This window comes from Schistosoma haematobium, chromosome 3 (assembly GCF_000699445.3).
Source record: "Schistosoma haematobium chromosome 3, whole genome shotgun sequence".
NCBI lineage: Eukaryota > Metazoa > Platyhelminthes > Trematoda > Strigeidida > Schistosomatidae > Schistosoma > Schistosoma haematobium.
Genome location: NC_067198.1, coordinates 4,465,688 through 4,490,104, shown reverse-complemented (window position 1 = coordinate 4,490,104; position 24,417 = coordinate 4,465,688). Strand labels below are relative to the sequence as shown.

Below are 24,417 nucleotides of genomic sequence, written 5' to 3'. Positions count from 1 at the left end.
TCATTATATATTTTCATTGGAGTCAGATATAGGGCGGTACATCTTAACCTGTATTGATTTTATAATCAAATTTTCAACTTATATTACTATTATATGAAGTCAATTGAAAAGATCATTTCTTCACTTTATAAGCAAACATGAATAGTGCCTAGCAGTGGAATCCAAGAAGCGCGTTTCATTTTGTTCGGGACTGGTCAGCTGATGTACCTGTATCTCAGAGTTGATGTTCACTCTGGGAGTCGAACCCAGTGTTTTTCACTTCAAATGCCATTGTCTTATCCACTTAGCTACTGAGTCCTGATAGCCACGTACTTGTGTAATGGGGTGAAGGTTTAAATTAACTTGGTATTGTTTGTTTGGATCTTCCCATTGTTATTTAAGACTGCTATTGACCAGTCTCTTGTTGGGATATGTGCATACAGTGCGTATCTCCTCTATATTGCCTTAATTCACAAGCTTTATAAGCAAAGAAGATACAATTAAGCAACATCAAATGAATTCCTTCACTCTATTTAAAACCAAACTACCATTAAAAAGAATATTACTAGTATAGGGGTTATGGAGATTATTAGGTTTTTGATTGAGATCATGAACCGATTGATGTTACACCACAGTTGGAAACCTGGGAGCACTGGACAACCGTTTCGTCCTATTGTGGGACTCCTCAGCAGTGTGCAACCACGATTCCTCTCTCGGGATTCGAACCCAGGGCCTATTTACGTATAAACATATAATTAACAAAAACAAAAAAACGAAAATACATATTTGATCACCTTACTATCAATAATTCTTTTAGAGCTAATACGTGTCGGGTAGAGACAGGTATCTACCTAAATACAATGATCGTGTAATTTCGTGGATTGTTTGAAGTTAGGCATTAACACTGTTGGATGCTGGCCAACTCAGTGGTCTAGAGGTTAAGCGTTCGCTTGCGAGACCGAAGATCCTGGATTTGAATCCCGCGAGGCGAAATCTAGTGCCTCTAGGCTCCCAATGGTGTTCTAATATCAGTCGGTTCATGATATCAATCAAAACTATATAATATGTCCCGACGAGAATAATGAATGGTAACTGTTGGGATCCATTTATGGATTAATATTACATTATTGTATTACTGTATAATTGTTAAGTCAATAAACTATTCATATTCGTGTTCCTCTTATTGTAAGCTTCATTTTGACCCACAGATTATTATTATACGACTTACTATTCTTAAGTTATACGCAGTTAATTAGTGACAGTCTCCCACATTCACAACCACTTTTGTCTAAATCTTGTACGAATGTTATTTTCCATTTTATGGTACGATGTGGTCTGTTTGGTTTGTATATAAACCGAGTATGTTTGAAATACATGATTCATATCGCGAAGGTTGAGGTTGATGTTGTGGACACAATAGGCAGAGCTGAAAAGGAAGAAGGACCGACAAGGACTCTTAACTGCTCGTACGGGTTTATACACCGTTGGTCTATTCGATAAGTCACTGTTCTGTAATTGGTGGTATCATTACGTAATATATTAATAAGGTACAAGTCCACAAGTTATCTATTGTTTAATGCAGAAGTATAGAATACTTTCATAAAATAAAATAAACATATATTATCTAGGTTATTTGCATATCTTCCATCAGTTGTTGTCTCTTAGAAACTCCATCATTCCTTCAATCTTGTTGTTGTTACAATTACTTCCTATTTAAATTCCTATTCCCTTTAATTCGATCTTCTCAACCTTCTACTCCCAGACGTTCCACTTCTGACTGGTGTTACACACTACTTATATCTGTCGACATAAGTAAAACACACCACATGTATCTTTTCTTCCTTAGGCCTGTTACTCCCAATAGAGCATAGGCCATCAATCAACTCTGTCCTAAGCCTTCCTTTCCAGTTCTATCCAATTTTTGTCCATTCTTTTCATATCCGTCTCCATTTCTCAGAGTAACGTGTTCTTTGGTCTTCCTCTTGTCCTTTGACCTTCAGGATTCCAGGTGAGGGCTTTCCTTGTGATGTAGTCCGGTGCTTTCATCAATGTGTGTCCTATCCACTTCCAACGCATTTTCCTGATAGCTTCCTCCTCTGGAATCTTGTTTTTTCTCTCACACGGTAGGTTGTCGCTGATAGTGTCTGACTAACGGATCCGAAGTATTTTGCGTAGACAGCTGTTAATAATTATCTGTATCTTGTGGATGATGGCTTTTGTAATTCTCCATGTTTCCACCACATACAGTAGAATTGTCTTGACATTTGTATTGAAAATTCTGACCCTGGTGTTGGTTGACAAACAGTTGTTTTGAGTTCCAGATGTTCTTCAATTGTAAATATGCTACTCTTGCTTTTCAAATCTGCATCAGATCCATCGTGTTCATCAATGATGCTGCCCAAATATATAAAGGTTTTTACATCCTCCAAATCTTCGCCGTCAATTGTGATTGGATTGGTGCATGCTGTGTTGCATCGGAGAATCTTGCTTTTTCCATTGTGTATATTGGGACTTACTACTTCTGAGGTTTCTGCTACATTGGTCGTTTTCTCCTGCATTTATTGTTGCGTATGTCATAAAAGAGCTAGATCATTTATAATGTCTAAATCGTATAGCTGCAACTTAGCTGTCCACTGTATCCCATGCTTTCCTCCCCCCCTTCCAGATGTTGAAGTCTTCATCAATACACCACTAATCAATTCGCGCATCCCATTCATTGTACTTACTGTTTCAAACAAAATAAACTTAGTATATACATATACATATATGATTTGAAGTCAATTTTACCTTCAACTACTGGAATCAAACGAATCCGTCTAATCAATATCAATTTTTTAATATTGATTTATTATTGGAAATTTTTTTGTTTTGATTTAGGCATTATTACTTCGTCGTAAGTTAGAAAAACAAGAATTAAAAGACGATAATAATGATCACGATAATAATAATAATAATGATCCACATTCATTAACTGATCATAATCCATTAACTAAAATAAATCATTCTAATCAAAATATATCATCTATACAAAAATCATCAATAAATCAATATAATCAATATTCAAAATTTTATAATCCATATCATTTACAAGAAACAAAATCAAAATTTGATCAAACTAGATCTATATCAGATGATTATGACTTAAATAATATAAAAGATCATTATTATCATTATTATAATAGTGATCATGAAGGATCATTCAATAGTTCTATATCAAGTGATACATCAATAATATCCAATCATAATAATCATCAATGGTTTCGTACATCTTCATCATATAATTTAACAGCAGATTATCCAAATCGTCAATGGAAACCACGTGGTGTATTAAGAAATCATCTAAATAAATCTTATCCATATGAATATTATAATCCATTAGGACAATTTAATAAAAGGGATAGAATTCAATCGAATAAACATATACATTATTTTTATCATAATAATGATAAAATGTATCCTCTTTATAAAACTCAACATTTATATAATGATCCAAAATCATTTAAAAGTTATACTTATCATGGAAGAATATCACCAAAGCATCAATCAAAACGTTTATTTAATCAATATATCAATAATCAATATCCAATAATATCTTCATCATCTAATAATCATGATGATGATGATGAAAGATATTTAAATAGAATAAAAGCGAATCAACAAAATTATATGAATAAAATTGTATACCCTAAAACGTATTTTATAAATACAAGAAGTCATAGTACAAGTCCTAAACAATTACATAAATTCAATAGATTTATATATTCACCTAGAAATAAAGAAATCGATTATAATCTATCAAACAGACCGATTCATAAAAGATCTAAATATCATCGTCCATTACCATTAGGAACTGAACATCAACAATGGTCAATTAGAGATAGGGTAATAAAAAAAATAGAAGGAATCACTTAGAAACTAATTGTTGTCTTGAGGTTTTCTGTTGTAAATTACACTAATCAGTATTGATTGTTGTTGTCGCTGTCGTTGTTGTTGTTGTTGTTGTTGGTTTAAATGCAGTATCAGAAGGGATTTTTTCTGAACATTGTAGTAATTTTAATAGTTGATTTCATGATTCAATTGGATGGTCATTTTATCCTATTGTGGGACAGTTTATCAGTGAGTAGCCATGAACCTACTCGCAGGATCCGAACCCAGAGCCTTCATTCTCATTCTAGACCATTGAGCTGGTTAGTGTGTTAATGTCTAACCTCAACCAATCCATAAAATTGCGTGACCATCTTCCATTATCTGAGGTAGATACTTGTCTCTATCCGACGCGGACTATCTAGTTTCGAATCTTGCGAGGCAGGATCGTGGATGTGCATTGTTGAGAAGCCACACAATAAGACGAAACGACCATTCAATACTTTCAGGTTTTCCATGATGGTCTAGCTTCAAATGATTCATGATTTCAACTATTAAAATTATTCCATGGTTAATTAGAGAAACATAATTGAATTGCGTCTATATTTTTTTTCACAATGGTTTTCATTTGTTACTATGTGATACTTTTATTTTAAGTAACAATATATAAGTTTATAACAACTCAAAATGATTGTCCAGTGCTTCCAGGTTTTCAATAATGTTCTAATGTTGATCAGTTGATGATCTTAATTACAATTATTTAGTTATTTACGCCTTTTACTCCCAATGGAGCATAAGCCATCAATCAGCATTCTCCAACTCACTTTATCCTGGGCCTTCCTTTCTAGTTCTATTCAATTTTTGTTCATTCTTTTCATATTTGTCTCCATTTCTCCGGGTTATGTGTTGTTTGGTCTTCCTCTATTCCTTTAGCCTTAAGGATTCCATATTTAACGGCTTGTGTTGTGACATAGTAGGGTGCTTTCCTCAATATGTGTCCTATCCATCTTCAGCGCTTTTTACATTTTACTGTTGTTGTACTTGTGCGCATGACATTTTTGTTCATGTTAATAATATCACATGCATGTCTGTTAGATGTGTCTAATGAATTTACAACATTCTATTACCCAGTTTATGCATGATTTATCTGATTTCTTTATCCATATTTCTTTTTTCAAACAAACAGCATTATTCTGACCATGTTAATCCTCATGAAAATCTCTCATTACCGGAAATACGTAAGTATATAATATTTCATGTTGTCAATTATGTATGTTTGTAATGCTTATATTATATCAAGTTCAGGTATATGAATATGATGGGATTCAAACCTCGCATGGCGGGATCAAGAATGCGCATTACTGAGGAGTCTCTTACTAAGACGAAACAACCATTTACTGCTTGAAAAGTTTTCCATGATGGTCTAACTTTAATTGACTGATGAATTCAACTATGTAAATAACTTAAAAAAGACTATTAATCATTAACAATTAACACCATAATCATGATCTAGACTCGACGCGTTTTAACACCACTAAATCGTCAAAGTGTTTTTTTTAATTTTGGAGATATTTTTCTTGCATTAGATTGTTGCACATTCTAAGATATTACTACTGAATTATATGAGTGCGGTGTGAGCTACTTATATCCACATAAGTAGTATGTAACGGTAGAATGTATTTCAGTAGAAGATCGATAAGGAAAGAACAGAAACCGAAGGCAATTAGTATGAAAATGTAAGAACAACGAAATCTGAGACAATGGATTGATATAAATTGAGTATTTACTGTATGGTTCTCAGACTTCAGTGAGATATTCTGAAATCTCGTGTCCATATATTCATATTCGACACGCACTCAACATGTTCACTTCATCTCATTATCAGAATTCAACATATTGTCTTTGGTAATTTTGATCCTCTTTATTACCCTGATAACAATTCTGACAAGTTTGCTGAACAAAACATTGGATAATACTAATTACTAATTATTTAATGATTAAACTCATAGAAGATATGCTCATAAAGGATTTAACAGTTAAATTCATGAATAAATTAAAACTAGATTGCCATTGAAAATCCTAGAACACTGAACAGTCGTTTTGTCCTAGTATGGAACTCCTCGGCAGTGTGCATTCATGACACCACTCTAGGGATTCATACTCAGGATCTTCGATCATTCGTTCGAGTGCTTAACCTCTAGACCACTGAACAAGCATCCAACGGTGTTATTAGTTAACTTCAACCAATCCAAGAAATTTCATCACCGTCTATCATCTTCTTCATTGAGTTACTGTCCACAACAGATCCGGTTGATTAACTGACGTTCGCCTAGTGATCTTGATCACTCTTTCACCGCCTTACATTACGAGTTATAAAATTATCCCATACTTTGTATTCTTTAAATTCATTCTTCCTTTTTGAATCATATATTCTACACAGTGTTTCTTACTACCACTAACACTGTTACTACTACTTCTATTACTGTGACATATATCTTAATAACTTTATCTCACTGTACTGATATTATGTGAAAACATGAACTAATATACATGTGTATCAGGTTCTATTTAGAATGTAACCAATAGAGTTTTGATATGTAATTAAGTAGTATGGTTTTATTTCATCGACTATTATCTTGTAATTATAAAAGATTAACCCATTATTCACAGTTTCAAATAACGTATTTGATAAAAACTAAAGTAAAGAAAATATCATAAAATAGTCGTATATTGCATGCTTCTTAAAGGAATAAAAATATAAATGATTAACAAAGATCTGATGTTGCTAACAGTGGAATCCAGGACGAGCATTTTGTCTTATTTGGGACTCGTAAGCTGGATATACCTGTATCTCAGAGTTGATATTCACTCTGGGATTCTAAGCCAGTACTGTTGAGCTCCAAACTCCGTCACGTCATCCACATATCTAATGAGTCCTGATAACCACGTACTTGTGTAATGGGGTGAGGTTTTAAATTCACTTGGTATTGTTTGTTTTGATCTTCCCATTGTTATTTAAGACTGCTATTGATCAGTCTCTTATTGGTATATGTGCATTCCGTACGGATTACCTTGATATATCTTTAAGCCATAAGCTTTTTAGGCAAAGATGAATAATAGCCAGCAGTGGAATCCAGGACCCACGTGTCGTCCTGAATGTACCTGTATCTGTCCCGACGTGCGATGTTCAATGGTATAAGAGTAGGTTGGAAGAAAACTAGGGGCCGCCACACCAAAACATGACGCAAATTCATGAAGTCATTAACAAGTGGATTGAGTCATCATGTTGGTAGGTCTAGACTATCTGATTGGGATCTGCGAGATGATAGCAACCGATGGTTAGAGACCTTGAATGTGACATGGCTGAAAATCGTTTGCAATGGCACAGCTGCATCCACTCTTTGCGTTCTCCTAGATGCTGATCTTCCAAATTCTCCTTGTCTATATTTTTCTCTTTACAAATTTATTTCACTGCATTATACTCCTTGAATAACATCTTCAAGCCTTAATCTTTCAGATTACTGCCTATACTTTTACTTCCTCTACCACTACAGGATGTGAATCGACAATTGTATGTGTGTGCTAATGTGGTATGACAACTCGAACTGATGTACGTACGTACGAAGTTCTACGTTGTTACTGACTGACTGAGACCGCCATTGAAAACCTGGAACCACTGAACGGCCGGTTCGTCTTAGTATGGGACTTGACAGTATGCATCTACATTCCCGCACACGAGAACCGAACTCAGGACCTTCGGTCTTGACTCGTGAATTCAACTATTAAAAGCTACTGCAATATCCACATAATCCCATTCTGACAATAATCATGTGCTCACTAGTGAATGACTTCATGGGGTATTTTCTGGAACTCTAGTGGGAATCTGTGGCCAATAGACTTCAACCGTATCTGTTGTAGAGGCTGTTACTCACTGAAAACAGTGGTGAGGGGTGGCACAATATCGTAGATTGTTTGAATTTAGAAATTAACACCACTGAATGCCGGTCGCCTCAGTGGTCTAGAGGTTAAGCGTTCATCTGCCAGATTGAAAGTCCTGGGTTTTAGTCTCACGTGCATGATCGTGGATGATCACTGCTGAGGAGTCCCATACTAAGACAAATTAGCTGTCTAATGCTTCCAGGTTTTCCATAGTAGTCTAAATTTAATTGGTTCATGAATTCAATTAATAAAAACTATTATTCAAATATTCATAACGCTAAAAATACCAAAAAATTCAGTGAAAAGATCTCATTATTTTTTTATGAAATGATTATCAAATTGTATAACTGTATATGTGGAATTGCTTAAGACATTGTTTTTATTTTTGGGAAACATTTATGAATAGAAGTCAAGAGAATAGGAAATAATAAACTAGGCGTCATATGCAACTACTACGTATATATTTCGAGATGGAGAGAGGACTGTCCCCACTCTCAACAGTACCAGGGTACTTGGGGCCAATTATACTTTAAAGACAAAGATAGAATACTTATTTTGCATGCACAATTCAATCTTCATCGATTAGTTATTATTATCATTTAAATACATAGAGATTGGTTTAAGGAGGCACCAAACATATATACGCCACACTTCGTCATCCGATTTGTGTGACAACTTGAATACTACTCAGATGCCTAATCTGAAGCAGATGGTTTCCCCAAAGGGCTGCGCCCAGAACCTTTGACCTCGAAGTCTTATCCACAAGGTAGTAGATCAACGTTGAGGGACGTAGTCTCGTGGTAACCGGTGACCAACAATAGATTCATACGCCTTTTATTCCTTCAGGGTCTTGGAGCCCATGTGTACCATTGGTTTGAAATTGGTTTTTTAACTCTACTAGATAAACCCTTCATGTCCATCAATCCGCTCAAAGAGCCAAATATTCGCTTCTCATTCTCTGAATTTCATAAACAATACTCCTACGACGAGAAGGCAGTAAGTAGGACTTCCATGATATAGATTGTATACGTGAGGCTATGTAAGAAGGAGAACGAAACCTCCCCACATTCAACCATACCAGGGTATTCTAGGTCAACCTTCATTTCATGATCACTTAAAAGTTTCCGTTCTTTTTAATAGCTAAAGACTAAGAAAACAACCCTAGATTTTGGATGAATTCAATTTATGTTAACAGAGTAATTACAATCAGTTAAATATTCACCTTTATAAAATTAAGCTGAAATATACTCTCGAATGTTTGTTCAAATTGAATTATACCATATAATTTCATGTTTGTATTTGATTGCATAACTTGATATTAAATTCAATTAGGGTACAGATCAGTAATACATTTGATATATTGTTGAGTTAAACATTTGTATTTTTGTACCATAAACTGACTTTAACTAGATAACTATTAAAAGTTAGGAGACACTGAAGAGTTGTTTTCTTCTAATACAAGATGTTTTCAGCATATCAATCACTCTCAGTTCTCATTGTCTTTTCTTCTATCTCCTGAGCATTCTTTCTCCAGGCATTTCATTTTCGATTGATGATACATACTACTTATATCTGTTGACATCAGGCAAAATCCGACTCACACGTCCGCGTCGTGCCTTCTGGATAATCAGACGAATGACCCATGAACTAACGTGAGCGGTATCCCAGGTGGTGGAGATCGGGCTAATCACCCACTCTTACCTATACCCACCAAATAATTACGAACTCCACAGATAAACATAGCACAACTATATTTGGAATGGAAAAAGACAAAAAATTTTCTCGAAAGTGGTGCATGTATCATAAGGAGTTGCTCGTCATTGGGCAAACTCCAAAGGTTTGCAGAAACAACCAATTATAGTCCCGGTAGTCGTGCCGTGCTTCGATGTAACCCACAGAGAAATACAGCACAGTTACATTTGAAATGGAAAGTGACATAATTTTTGAAAGTGGTGCATGTATCATTTGGATTAGCTCGTCACAGGGCAAACTCCAAAGGATTGCAGAAACATCTATTCTAGCCCCGGTAGTTGTACCGTGCTTTGATGTGGCCTGTTTCTCTCCAGAAGGACTTACTAGGCTTCACCAACTTGTTTGGCTGGAAGGGGGGAAGGGGGGAGGGGGGCATCAGTAGCACACAACACAATATTATAGTATTCAAAAGAGAAACTGTCACACAATTATTTTCGTCATCAGTCATCGCTCATATAAGCAATACTTTTTTTCAGATAATAAACACTTATGATTCGTAATTTGGACCTCTCATCATAGTTGAACGGTAGAGTTCAGAATCTTTAGCTATGTAGAATTCCAATTGAAATAGATTTTTATACTAATAGTTTTTACTACCCATGACGCTCTTGAAGACCGAAAATAAACTATTTCATTCATTTACCATCATACTTTGATGTTGTGGTCCTGGTGAGTCCAATTTAGCTGCAGTAGTCCTAGTGGAATTGACAGGTAGTTGAAAGTTGATAAAATTATGTGAGAAGATGAGCGAGTTTATTCACAGTAATGGATTATTAGTACCGTCTTTAGTCATGTCACCAAGCTATCGTTTGATTAGGTATACCTTGTGAAAATTCAAGAGAAGTATATGAAATCAGTTGATGAAATAGTAAACTGTTCAATGAGTTTATCCAAGACTCAAGCTAGAGATGGACATTGATCATAATATAGATAATTTTCTAGCCTCCTTTCTTTGATGACTACTAAATGAACTATGATTGCATTAACTGACATATCATTGAAAAATGCAGTTCCCTTATGATAAAGACATGTGGTTATACATTTTTATTAGAAATATTTCTGCAGTTGTCCCTTAAGTTCCCATCTCTGAAATGACTTCAGTTATATAGTAACCAAGATAAGACTACCTCTCTTCCTTTTTCATTTGAATGAGAACAAGCCCAACTCGTGATGGTATTCGCAGTTAACGGCTCAACTCATTGTGTCTAAGACAATCTGAATAAACCTATTGAAGATGAAGATGATCAGATGTTACATAGATAAAATTAAAATATTTTACGCAACGTTTTATCAGTTTTTCTATATATTACTGATCCCTTATAAAGTGAATAATAATTGATTCATTAGGCTGGAAATTGTCTAAAAAGTCATTTTCAAATCAATATTTATTTATTTATTTTCTATTACTCAGAAATAACACGGAATAGTAGCTTATCAGACAATGAACCTCAATTCCAAGCAAATGATCACTATCAACAACAGTCAAGATATTCCTACCAGGATTTTCGTGGACCAACTAGACCTATTCGATCTCGTTTTATGGATACCAGACGACATGGTTCATATGATCCACAGATGAGCGTTTCTAACTTCTCAGTAACACGTCATGATCCTGACTATTCACGTCCTGTAATACCATCAGATACATATACATCTGGACCGAAGAGACCGTTTCATTATAACATACCATCACCAGCATCCGGTCCAATACCTCAACATGAATACAGACCTTCATTTAATCAAGTCAACATGAAAAACTGTAGATCAGGCGATCAGGGAAGTGGTTTAAGACAAGCAGTCGGATCACAATATTCACGATCAAGTAAATCATTTGTACAAAATGAACAACAATATGGCAGAAATCAAAGAAGTAAGAATTACTATTACCCATTTTAATTATTTAAACTCAATGACACAGCAATTTATCCTTGAAAATTTTAGATATCCTATCAATCTTTTAACAAGTGAACTTTTATAATTTGATCCGATGTTATATGTGATCACAATCTACCATTGTTTAGTTATGCATTCATAAAAAATGTCTGAAATATCTCAACTTCGTTTTCTCTGTGAAAAAAGACACTGATGAGGAGTCCCACAATGGGGCGAAACGGCCGTCTAGTGTTCCCAGGTTTTCTATGGTGGCCTAGCTTCTATTGACTTATGATCTCAACTACTGACACTGGAATAGTTGGTAATGTAGTTTAAGCACTTAAACATTTTATACACCTTATACTTTCTTATATTGATTTAGCAGTTTATCTAAGCTCATCAGAATGGTAATCAATCTAAACAGTTACTTATCATGAACAAATTAAACATGGTATCATTAGATAAACATTAATGACTACTTACTAACAACGATACTGAATTTACTATCAGTGTTTTATTGAATTACTACAACACTTCAGGAGTGTGGTAAAAGTTAATTATTTTGTGCGAACAGTGATATATATATATTGCCTGTGGGGATATGTGATCACAGTTGTGACCAGAAATATGTATGAGTAATGACAAATTATACACTTTGACACTTACGCCTGTTACCCCTTATAGAGAAGCATAGGCTGTCTCCAATTCACGATGCCATGTGTTCTTTGGTCTGTCTTTTTTTATTTTGCCTTAGAGATTTCAAATTAGTACTTGCCTCGCAATGCAATTTGATCATTTTCTCAGTGTGCCCCTTATCGAACTCCAAAGTCTTTTCCTAATTTCTTCCTCAGCTGGAAGTTGGTTTATTCTTTCCCACAGTACGTTTTTGCTGATAATATCCAGCCAACGAACATTCAGTATCTTACGTAGACAATTGTTTGTAAATACTTGTACCCTTTTGATAGTGATTGCAGTAGTCCTCTAAGTTTCAGCTCCATACAGTAGAACTGTCCTGACATTCGCATTGAAGATTCTGGTTTTGATATTGGTTGACAGTTATTTCGAATTCCCTATGTTCTTCAACTGTATGAATGCGTTCCTTGCTTTGCAAATTCTCACCTTTAAGTTTGCAACAGATTCTTTGCGTTCATCGATGATGCTACCCAGATACGGTTCCTTCATTCCTGTTGTTATCTTGATTGCTTTCCGTTTCCATCTTTCTTCTCTTCATTTACATCTTCTAAACCTTGTGCTCTCAAACATTCCACTTCCGACTAATGTTACATACTACTTATATCTATAAACATAAGTAACATACAGCAAAAGCACATTTACATTTAAATATACAAGTTAAGTTGCTTTGATTTAACAGTAAATTTGACTGGTTTTACCTAATTTATTGGTGCATTTCATCAACGTTTAATCTCTAAAACTATGGGGATATATAAAGCTTAACGTCCACTTAATATAACCGTAATTATATCCAGTTTAGTGAAATGTTTCTACAGAACCATCAGGTAATGAGATGATTAACAAATCTGTAAAGTTAGACCCATTATAAGCACCTGTCTTCTTTACTACGTTTCCCAAAGAACATTTACAGAACATTAGGACGTACAGGTTAAACCGTATTTATCTTATTTGAGTTTTGAAACTCCTTTTTACTTAACATTTATGGCAATACTAAAGACCTTCTATATTTAATATTATAATGAACTAAAGGATCAAGACGTATATTTATTGCGAGACTGAAAGAACTTGTGTTCGAATCTCGTGAGGCGGGATCGTGGATGCGCAATGTTGAGGAGTCTGATACTAAGACGACACGGCCTTCTAGTTCTTCCAGGTTTTCCATGATGATTTAGCTTCAATTGATTCATGATCTCAACTATTGAAATTACTATAATATCCACAAAAACCCCTTCTGATACTAATCAACATATGTTCACTAGTGACTGAATTCAAGAATTATTTCCTGGAGTTCTAGTGAGAAGCGGTGATCAGTGAAGTTTAACTGGGTCTATTGTGAGATATTAACTCACTGAAGACAATGGTGGATGTGTCGCTCAATATCGTGGATTCTTCGAAGTTAGACATTAACACCACTGAATGCCAGCCGGCTCAATAGTCTAGAGGTTAGGCGTTCGTGAGCGAGACTGATAGGTTCTGGGTTCGAATCTCGTGAGGTAAGATCGTGGATGCGTACTACTGAGGAGTCTCACAATAGTATGAAACGACCGTCCAGTACTTCCAGGTTTTCCATAGTGGTCTAGCTTGAATTGACTCATGATTTCAATCATTGAAATTATTATAATATCCGCGAAAACCCCTTCTGGTTTATTTATTCAACATTAAAGGAAAACTGTACAGACATTTATTAACAGAGGATCTAGGGTCTGATTTTATATACAAGTGATAGGCGTTAATTTTCGAACAGTTCAAAATAAGAATGAAATTTCAACGATTCTCATTATATTCACTCGTTGTTGTTTTACTTGTATCTTCTCATTGTTATATAGAACTGCGATTGATCAGTTTCATGTTGGCATATGTGCGTCTTGTACGGAATGCGTCGATATAGCTTTAAGTCACAAGCTTTATAAGCAAGGATGGATAGTGGCTGGCATTGATGCAGGTACATCCAGCTGACGAGTCCCTAATAGGACGAAACGCGCTTTCTGGATTTCACTGCCAGCCACTATCCATCTTTGCTTAAAAAGATACTCATTATACTTTAATCGTAATGACGCATTTAATTTTACTGTTATACACATTTCCTATTCACTTTAATTTCTATTTAGACATTAATGATGATTATTCAAATCGAATGGGCCATAGTGAATTGAAACCAATACAAGTTGTAGTAGCTCTGTATGATTATGATCCAACTACTATGTCACCAAATATTGATGGTGCACAAGAAGAATTACCATTTCGAGAAGGACAACTTATCAAGGTTGGTTAAATTATTTTTTATCAGAAGGGATTTTGTGGAGATTTTAGTAATTTCAATAGTTGAAATCATGAGTCAACTCAAGCTAGACCACCATGAAAAACGTGAAAGCACTGGACGGCCTTTTCGTTCCATTATGGGGCTCCTCAACAAGGCGCATTCATGATCCCTCACCCAGCGAGGTTCGAACCCAGGACCTATTAGTCTCACGTGCAAGCGCTTAACCACTAGATCACTGAGCTAGCCGGCATCCAACGGCGTTAATATTCCATACTAGGACGAAACAACCGTCCAGTGCTTCCAGGTTTTTCATGGTGGTCTAGCTTCAATTGACTAATGATTTCAACTATTGAAATTATTTTTTGTCTAATAATAAACACATATTAATTGATTTTGTTTCATTATGAATATTCTGAGTTAAAAAACAGTTAAATCAATTAGTTGCGTAATGAAGGAAGACTAAACTTATACATGAACATTTTTGTTGATAGACGAATAATAATCCTAACAGTTGCCAAGTTAACGAAAAAATCTAAGTAATTGTGGTGTATGCTACTTATGTTTATAGATATAAGTAGCATGTAACGCCAGTCGGAAGTGGAATGTTTGAGAGCATAAGGTTTAGAAGATGTAAATGAAGAGAAGAAAGAAGGTGACTAAAAGCAATCAAGATAACAACAGGAATGGAGGAACAATGAAGCTAGTAAGAGATAATTCAAAGAAAATGTGCAAACGGTGTATTTAATGCATGATTTTCACATTGTACTAGACCATTGTGTGATTATGCATTGAACAATCAATTGGTCTTCTCCACCTGAATTCTCGTTCAAGCAAATAAATAATTCACTTAAGTATTATCAACCAGCTCAGATGTATATCACTTTTTTCTTATGATTTAGTGATAGTTAGTCATCTGTCCGCTCTACCGCTCACATTGGTTGTACACTGAGAAATGGATCTCCTAGACATTGATATAAATTTGGTTTATTTAATCCGTGCTGCAAGGGTTGAATAATCACTTGGTTGTAGATTAACTGAAAAAAACGGCTAACGAAACAAGACTGACAAATGACAACACTAAAACTAGTTATGACGACCAGTCAGAAACAAGATCTTTAGGATGGACTAATTTAAAACCTTTGAAATAAACAAAGTACTCATTTCTACTCGAAATAAGGTTTGATGCTAGTTTTTGATTGAGATCATGAACCGATCGATGTTATACCACCATTAGAAACCTGGGAGCATTAGATGGCCGCTTCTTCCTGTCAGGTAGAGACAGGTATCTACTTCACTACAATGGAAGATAGTCACGTAATTTCGTGGATTGATTGAAGTTAGACATTAACACCGTTGGATGCTGGCCAGCTCAGTGGTCTACATCTACCATTCTCTGTTCTTGTTCTCTTTTCTTAGATCTTCTTAACCTTCTGCCTCCAGGTATTTCACTTTCGACTGATGATACATATTACTTATATCCGTCAACATCAGTAGCACACACTACAGTATCAGTTTAGGACAATCTTACTCATATGTTACACCATAAAGGGATGCAGTCACATGGTGGTCAGTGGCCAACGATTGGTTCATACGCCATTTGTTCACTCAGGATACTGATTTGGAATCAATGTTTCCCAACTCCGCGTTCATCAACCCAGTTAAAGAGCCAGACATCCGCTTCTCATCCTCTGAATTTCGCAAACAATACCCCTGTCTCGAGAAGGCAGTGAGTATGACTTCGCTGGTAGTGGCTGTATACGCGTGGCCATTTGAGAACATTTGAAGAGGGAGAGCAGACTCTCCCCTGGCCGTAACAGAGCCTTTGGAGGGCCACTGCTGACCATCTTTAGGATGTAACTTTTCGGCTCCCAATGAAACGTCTTAACCACTGGAGTTCAATCGGTGTCGGATGTGAAACATTTAAATGTCTTATCAATATTCAGTGATCAACAGACACATCTCAATCACATATTTTTTTGAATATACCATAAGCTGTCAGTAATAAATAATATCCACAAATTAATAACTTATTTGTTTTTAAATGGTTAAGATCATGAGTCAGTTGAAGCTAGACCACCATGGAAAACCTGGAAGCACTGGATGCGCATTGCTGAGGAGTCCCACAATAGGATGAAACGACCAGTCGAGCTTCAACTGATTCATAATCTTAACCATTAAAATTACCATAATATCCACAAAACCCATCTGATATTTGTATTTAACTAACTTTATAATCTATTTAGATTCTTACTGAATGTGATGAAGATGGATTTTATCTTGGTGAATGTAATGGTCTACGTGGATTAGTTCCATCAAATATGGTTTCTGAATTACAATCACATTCATTAAGATCACAAAAAATTAATCATTCAATAGATTCTCATTCAAATCTAATAGATATGAATCAACAATCATCAGATCAACTTAATAAAACTTATTCGACGGATATTAATTTACATGGACAAATGAATTCACCAACTCAAAATTATTATACAACTAAAAAATATGATCCATTAATTTCACATACTAATTCTGTTCCTCGAAATGTAAGTTAAAGTATATTTCTATATGCATAGTTATGAAAATATAAATCCTTACATTATTCAATTCACTTGTTGTTATGATACTTGTACCTTTCAATTGTTATTTAAGACTGCAAACGATCAGTCTCTTGTTTATATATATATATGCATCCTATACGGATGGCCTTGACATAGCCATAAATCACAAGCTTTTTAAGCAAAGATTAAAATTATCTAGCCGTGGAATCCAGGACGCGTGTTTCGTCCTATTTGGGACCTGTCAGCTGAGTGTACCTGCATCTCAAAGTGGATGTTCACTCCGAAACTATGTGGTGGTCGGTATTCGATATAATCCTTAAACTTCGTATACAGTTCGTCTTGATAACCGTTCTATATAACGTCCGAACGGTATATTAATCAGAAGGCAAATACGAAGTGTTGATTACGTTTATTACGAGACCATACACATATATCCAAATGTACAGATGCGTTAAACAAGCATAGAAGAGTTGTGCCGAAAGGCAAGCAAGCGAGCGAGAGCAAGAGCAAGAGCGAGACGAGAGCGTGTGAGTGAGTGAGTGTGTGTTGAATATGAATAACATGGACATATATAGCATGTGAAATGAATGAGTAATCGAATCAAATAATCAGTTAGTAGTAAGACTAGCAGAGTGAATAAATGCGTAGGCCGTAAGCAATATTCAAGCATACGTATTTCATACAAGCACAAAATAATAAGAGTACAATAAATTCTTATAGTGCGGATGACTTTGTCCGCTAAATGAGTTAGCAAAAGGGCTTAACTGAGTTAAATGAGAATAAACTCAATTGCACGTGAGTCGCTATAACTCTAACCCAGTACCATTCGCTTCAAACGCCATCGCAATATTCACTCTACTACTGAGTCCTGATAACCACTCTCTTGTGCAATCGGATGAAGTTTAAATTGGCTTAATGTTATTATACTTGTATCTTTCAATTGTTATTTAAGACTACAATTGATCAGTCTCTTGTTCATATACATGTGCATCCTATACGGATAGCCTAGATATTGTTTGAAATCACAAGCTTTTTAAGCAAAGATGGATGGTGTCTAGCTTTGGAATCCAGGATGCGCGTTCCGTCCTATTTGGGACCCGTCAGCTGAAGTAAACAGTACTGGGTCTGAATCCCAGAGTGAACATCAACTCAGAAATGCAAGTACGTCCAACTGAAGAGTCTCAAATAGGATGAAACGCGCATTATGGATTTCACTGTTAGCCACTTTCTATCTTTCCTTACAATATTAGTTGTAATATTGTAACCATTATAGATAATCTTTGTTACTGATTTTTTTCCTTACATTCACTAACAAGCAGTTCATTGATGTAGTTTGTTTTATATCAAAAAATCAATCAGAATCATTAAAAGATCCATTTATTAACTTATGTTATAATAATTCATTGAAATACAAGATCATAATGTATCGAAAGGAAAAAGAATTTTAATCTCAGTATTTACATAATTACAATAATAAGAATGCATAGTTAAGTAATTGGTTAATGCTTAGTGAACTGTACCTTTTAAATCAAAGCTAGATCACCATAAAAAGCCTAGAATCACTGGATGGCCGTTTCATCCGAGTATGCGACTCCTCAGCAATGCGCATCCACGACCTCAAATCACGAGATTCGAACCCCGAACATATTGGACTTGCGTGCGAACACTTAATCTATAGACCACTGAGTTGACATCCAACGGTGTTAATATCTAATTTCAACCAACACACTAAATTGATCCACCCTCCACCATTGTCTTTAATGAGTTACTATCTCACAGCAAACTCGGTTTAAACTCTATGTTTCATGAATACATTTAGATCACATACAAGCTGACCCTTCTCCAAAAAAATATAATAACTACCTGAATTTCAACTTTTTTCCAGTTTTCTTGTTAATACAATTTATCCTCGCAAGATTTCTCAATCCTCAATGAGGGGATTGATGAAATATATTTGATAATTACATTATAATACGCTTAGACTGAAGTTCCTAAGTTCGAGTTCCTTCGTTTAAGGATCGTAGGTGCCCTTTTCTAAGGAGTCCCATACGTGGATGAGTGGTCGCGCGACCATTCATGGATCGATTGAAGGTAGACATTAACACCGTTGGATGCCTACTCAATGGTTTATAGGTTATGAGTTAGAGCACGAGACCTAAGGTCCTGTGTTCAAGTCCCTTTGGTGCAAGATCGTGGAGGCGCATTGCTGGAGAGTCCTATACTAGGATAAAACGGTCTTAAGGCAGTGCTTTCAGATTTTCAAAGGTTTTCTAGCTCAGATCGACTCATGAATTCATCTATAATCTTCACAAACCCTCATTCTAATAATATTCTTCAGTTATTTATATATACTGTAGTTCATGGTTAAATATAGATATGTACTATTTAAAAATACTAAATTAAAATGAAATATACAGGTATGGCTTGCATGGTTTTTGATGAACCTCCAGTTATAATCAGTCAGAGGATGATATATATCATCAGAATATAGTTTCAACCAAATTATATATGATATTTAGGTACGTATTTTTAATAGTTGAGATCATGAGTCAACTGAAGCTGGACCTCCATAGAAAACCTGAAAGCACTGGACAGCCGTTTCATCCTATTGTGGGACTCCTGAACAGTGCATATCCACGATCCCACTCAAGGGATTCGAACCTAGGACCTATCGTTTCACTAATCTCTAATCAGATCATCTATTTTACATTAAATAAATATAAATTTAAGAGTTGCGTTCATGAGTCACTTGAAGCTAGATTACCATGGAAAACTTGAGAGCATTGAAAAACCATTTCGTCCTAGTAAAGGAATCCTCAGTTCAATGCTCCCAGGTTTTCCATGATAGTCTAGCTTTAATTGACTCATGATCTCAACCATTGAAATCACTACAATCTCCACAAAACCCCTTCTGATACATATTTTTGAATTGAATTGGACAAGCAGAATTTCTTGAAATTATTTAGGTAACTACTTCTATGAATTTAATGTTTATCTTGTTGTACTAACAAGGTAATAGTAACATGAACCTGTAATGGCTTTTCTTGGTTAATCGATCACCTCGATAATTCATCAAGTAAGTTAATCAACACACTTACTTACTTACGCCTGTTACACATCGTGGAGGAGCATAGGTCGTTTATTAGCACTCTCTATCCAACCATGTCCTGGGCAATCCTTTCCAGCTCCTTCCAGTTGTGATTCATCCTTTTCACATATCTGCTTCTATTTCCCACCGTAATATGTTCCTCGACCTTCCTCTTTTCCGCTTCCCTTCAGGATTCCAAGTTAGGGCTTACCTCGTGATTCAGTTTGATTATTTGCGTAATGTATGTCCTATCCATTTCCATCGTCTTTACCTAATTTCCTGTTCAGTTGGGATCTGGTTTGTTCTCTCCCAGAGAACGCTGTTGCTGATGGTATCCGGTCAATGGATGTTGAGTATCTTGCTTAGACAACTATTTATAAATACTTGTACCTTCTTGATGATCGTTGCTGTAGTTCTCCAAGTTTCAGCTCCGTGCAGTAGAACTGTCTTGACGTTCGTATTGTGGATTGTGACTTTGATATTGGTTGAAAGTTGTTTTGAGTTCCATATGTTCTCCAGCTATAGGAATGTTTTTGTTGCTTTGCGTATCCTCGCCTTCACATCTGCATTTGATCGCCCTTGTTCATCGATGATGCTACCGAGGTACGTTAAGGATTCTACATTTTCCAGACTTTCTCCATCAAGTGTGACTGGGTCGGTGTTCTCCGTGTTGTATTTGAGGACCTTGGTTTTTCCTTCGTATATGTTGAGGCCTACAAAACAGTTTTATCAAAATTTAACCACAATCGAAATATATTGTAGGAACAGTTGTTATAATCCTATATATATATATATATATATATATATATATATATATATATATATATGCCTAGGGATACGTTGTATCTAATTGACTGATTGATTTTCATATTGATTGTTTATTGATTTCTTATTTTTTTAACAAGTTAGTTTTCTACGAGATAGGATCGCTAACCCCACGCTCAATCCTCCTCTTTTATCCGGGCTTGCGACCGGCAGTATCCCCAGAGGAGCTCCAGGAGGGGTTATTATTATCAGAGAGTTTTTTTGGAGATTTTGGTACTTTCAATAGTTGATGTTAGACATCATCAACGTTGGATGTCGGCTTAGTGGTCTAGTGGGGGGAATCGTGGACGCGCATTGCTGAGGAGTCTCATATCAGAACGAATGTGCCGTTCAATGCTTCCAGGTTTTCCATGGTGGTTTAGCTTCAATCGACTCATGATTTCAACTATTGATATTATTATTATTATTATTATTAATTGTCTTAAAAATAGATTATGTAATCATTATTATTATTTCTTTTAATCATTTATAGATAGATTTTATGAATGAACATTCATATCATCCACAAATGGCAATACCTGATTATATTGAAATAAAAGATTTACAATCTAATGAATTAGAACAAGATCGTAATCTTCATTATTCCCAATCTCAAACAAAACATACTACTGCCACTGCTGCTACTACTACTGTTACTACTACTAATACTACTACTGAATTAAGTCAAAATACAATGAATCAAATCATACCAAGTAAATTAGAATTAAATGACTTATATTTACTTTCTATTTTAGATACATTACATCATAAACCACCAATGGAATCAATACAACAACAAATGAATCAACAATCAAAAATTATGATTGCTATTTATGATTATGATCCACATATATTAAGTCCTAATCCAGATATTGATGTAAGTTAAGAAAGAAATCAACTGTATTGTTATTTTGTCTTTTCTGGTTAGCCTTGTTTTTTATATCATCTAGCGAATTAGTTCTCTATAGGATAGGGTTGTTAACCTAATAACCAACCCTTCTCAGTTATTCGAACTAAGGACCGACAGTCACCTTAGAAGGGCTTCAAGCGGTAATTAATTTTTGAAATAAGAAGTGAAAGTGAGAATAAATAACCTTTTGTAGTTATCCTAGCTTGGAGTAAGACAATGAAAATCAATGAATATATATATATGTATATAACTGGATTCCAAACTGATGATTTGTTAGTGTTATGTCAATTATAAAACTTGGAAGTATTAAATTTATAAGCAAAGATGGATAATGGCTAACAGTGGAATCCAGGAAGAGCGTTTCGTCCTACTTAGGATTCGTCAGCTGGGCGTACCTGCATCTCAGAGTTGACTCAAACCCAGTACCGTACGGTTCATATGTCATCACGTTATCGACTTAGCTACTGAGTCCTGATAGTCACCAGCTTGTGCAATGGGGTGAAGTTTAAATTCCCTTGGTATTGTTTACTTATATCTTCCTACTGATGTTTAGGACTGTAGTTGAACAGTCTCTTATTGGCATATGCACATCCTGTGCGGACTGCCTTGATATAGCCTTAATTCACAAGCTATATAAGCAAAGATGGATAGTGGCTAGCAGTGGAATCCAGGAAGAGAGTTTCGTCCTATTTAGGACTCGTCAGTTGAGTGTACCTGTATGTCAGAGTTGATGTTCAATCCGGGATTTGAACCCAGTATTGTTCGGTTGAAATATCACCACGTTACCCACTTAGCTACTGATTCCTGATAGCCACTCACTTTTGTAATAAGGTAAAGTTTAAATTCACTTGGTGTTGTTTGTAAATTCTACAGTAATCAACATTTATAGAATTAAATAAACCTTTAGTGGCCCTATATCTGATTCTAGTTACATCATAGGTTGATTGTTATCATTACATATACATACAATCAACCAATGACTTAATTCAACTGAAGAATGAAGTTTTGAATATGTATATTTCGTACACTTATTGATATAACCAAACAATTAGAGAAACAAAGCGAAGAAAACAAAATAAAATGAAACGAAGTGACGCACAGTGTAGAAGGCGAGTAGACCAATTCCATTTCATTAAGCTTGACTTCAATATTTATAGTCAGACTAAAAAAATAAGTTCCAGACACGTAATGAATAAGGTAAGCCATTCACACATATACGCTCATATAGAATCAGTCAAGATTAATAATCAAATAAGTGACAAGCTTGAAGCGTTGCTTGAGAAGAATGAATAAATTGGTCTATTCAAAAGGTAGAATAATCTTATATGAACTTGATATAGTAACAGCCCCCTCTACAAACCATTCATTGTTAGGATTTATCTCGGTTACTGTTAACGATTTAATATGACGTTTGAAATATGGGTGAACACTGTCTTTATATTTAAATGAAGAAAATTCGTCCTACTGTATAGATTGATATTTTTCTGAATGATTATTAAGAGACCATTATTCAATAATTGATTATTATTATTATCATTAGGTGACTGAAGATTCAATAAAGCTATCAACAGTGATAGGTATAAAGAAGTTGAACAATTAAATGAAGTGTATACAATCCATGAAATTGCGCAACCATCTTCCATTGTACTGAGGTTGATACCTATCCCTACTTGACGTATATTAGCTCCGCTGGTCACGGATTCGCAATAGAACTCCAAAAATTCCCTCACGAAGCTAGTCACTAATGGGCACATAGTAATTATCAGTATGGAGTTGTGAAGATTGTTAAGATTTTGATTGATATCATGAATCGATTGATGTTAGACTACCATTGAAAACCTAGAAGCACTGAACGGCCGTTTCGTTCTAGTATGGGACTCCTCATCAGTGCGCATCCGCGACCCCTCTCGTGGGATTCGAACTCAAGGTCTTTAGTCTCTCGCGCGAACGTCCATTCTCTAGACCACCAAGCCGAGTCCCGCGATAGGACGAAACGGTTTTTTTGGTGCTTCCAGGTTTTCAATGGCGGTCTAACATCAATCTATTCATGAGCTGAATCAAAAAAATTCTTGTATTAAGTTAATATGAACTATACTCAGCATATAACTTGTTATAACCCTAAGTATTTTTCATATATGTGATTTCATTTTAATTATTAATCAAAATTGGGTGTATTAATCAATATATAAATGAGTGTATTTTCGACTAGGGTCGTTATCTTCGTCGTAGTCGTCGTAGTGTTTTAGGGGATCAATAAATTTTCACTCATATCAGTCTATATGTTCTTAACTTCGTGTCATGGAAATTACAGAGGTCCTTCGTTTCAAGTATAAGTAATAATCGTGGCGAGACTCTAATTTATGGACGAGCCAATCAGAGGTGTTTTAGAGATTTCAAGGTTACGGCGCCAACTTCAGTGCTTAAGGCTAACGTACGATCGGTTCACAAGGAATCTGTTACAAAACGTGATAATTGAGCGGCTGTAACAAATAAAACGGCGAGACTATAATTTGTGGACAAATCAATCAGGTATAGGATAATAGATCTCTGATTTTAACGCGAAAGTCTTTCATCCATTTGGCTAAATAAATTTCTGGCATTATAGCTGATGTCAGTTCGTGATGAAAACCCCATATATAATTCCTAACTAATGCAAATTATGACAATTATTGCGAACTGGATAATAAAAGCACCA

At 35.3% G+C, this 24,417-nt stretch overlaps 1 protein-coding gene across 1 annotated transcript in view; it reads left to right on the top strand.

Annotated features, from left to right (window-relative positions):
- The window catches only part of BZRAP1 (RIMS binding protein), a 130,404-nt gene that overhangs the window by 97,797 nt on the left and 8,190 nt on the right, over positions 1-24,417 (top strand). Inside the window, exons 13-18 of the mRNA XM_051212828.1 lie at positions 5,030-5,081; positions 10,946-11,404; positions 14,208-14,362; positions 16,603-16,905; positions 21,306-21,525; positions 21,568-21,689. Coding sequence (XP_051068746.1) covers positions 5,030-5,081; positions 10,946-11,404; positions 14,208-14,362; positions 16,603-16,905; positions 21,306-21,525; positions 21,568-21,689 — 1,311 coding nt within the window. The remainder of the gene's footprint in view (positions 1-5,029; positions 5,082-10,945; positions 11,405-14,207; positions 14,363-16,602; positions 16,906-21,305; positions 21,526-21,567; positions 21,690-24,417) is intronic.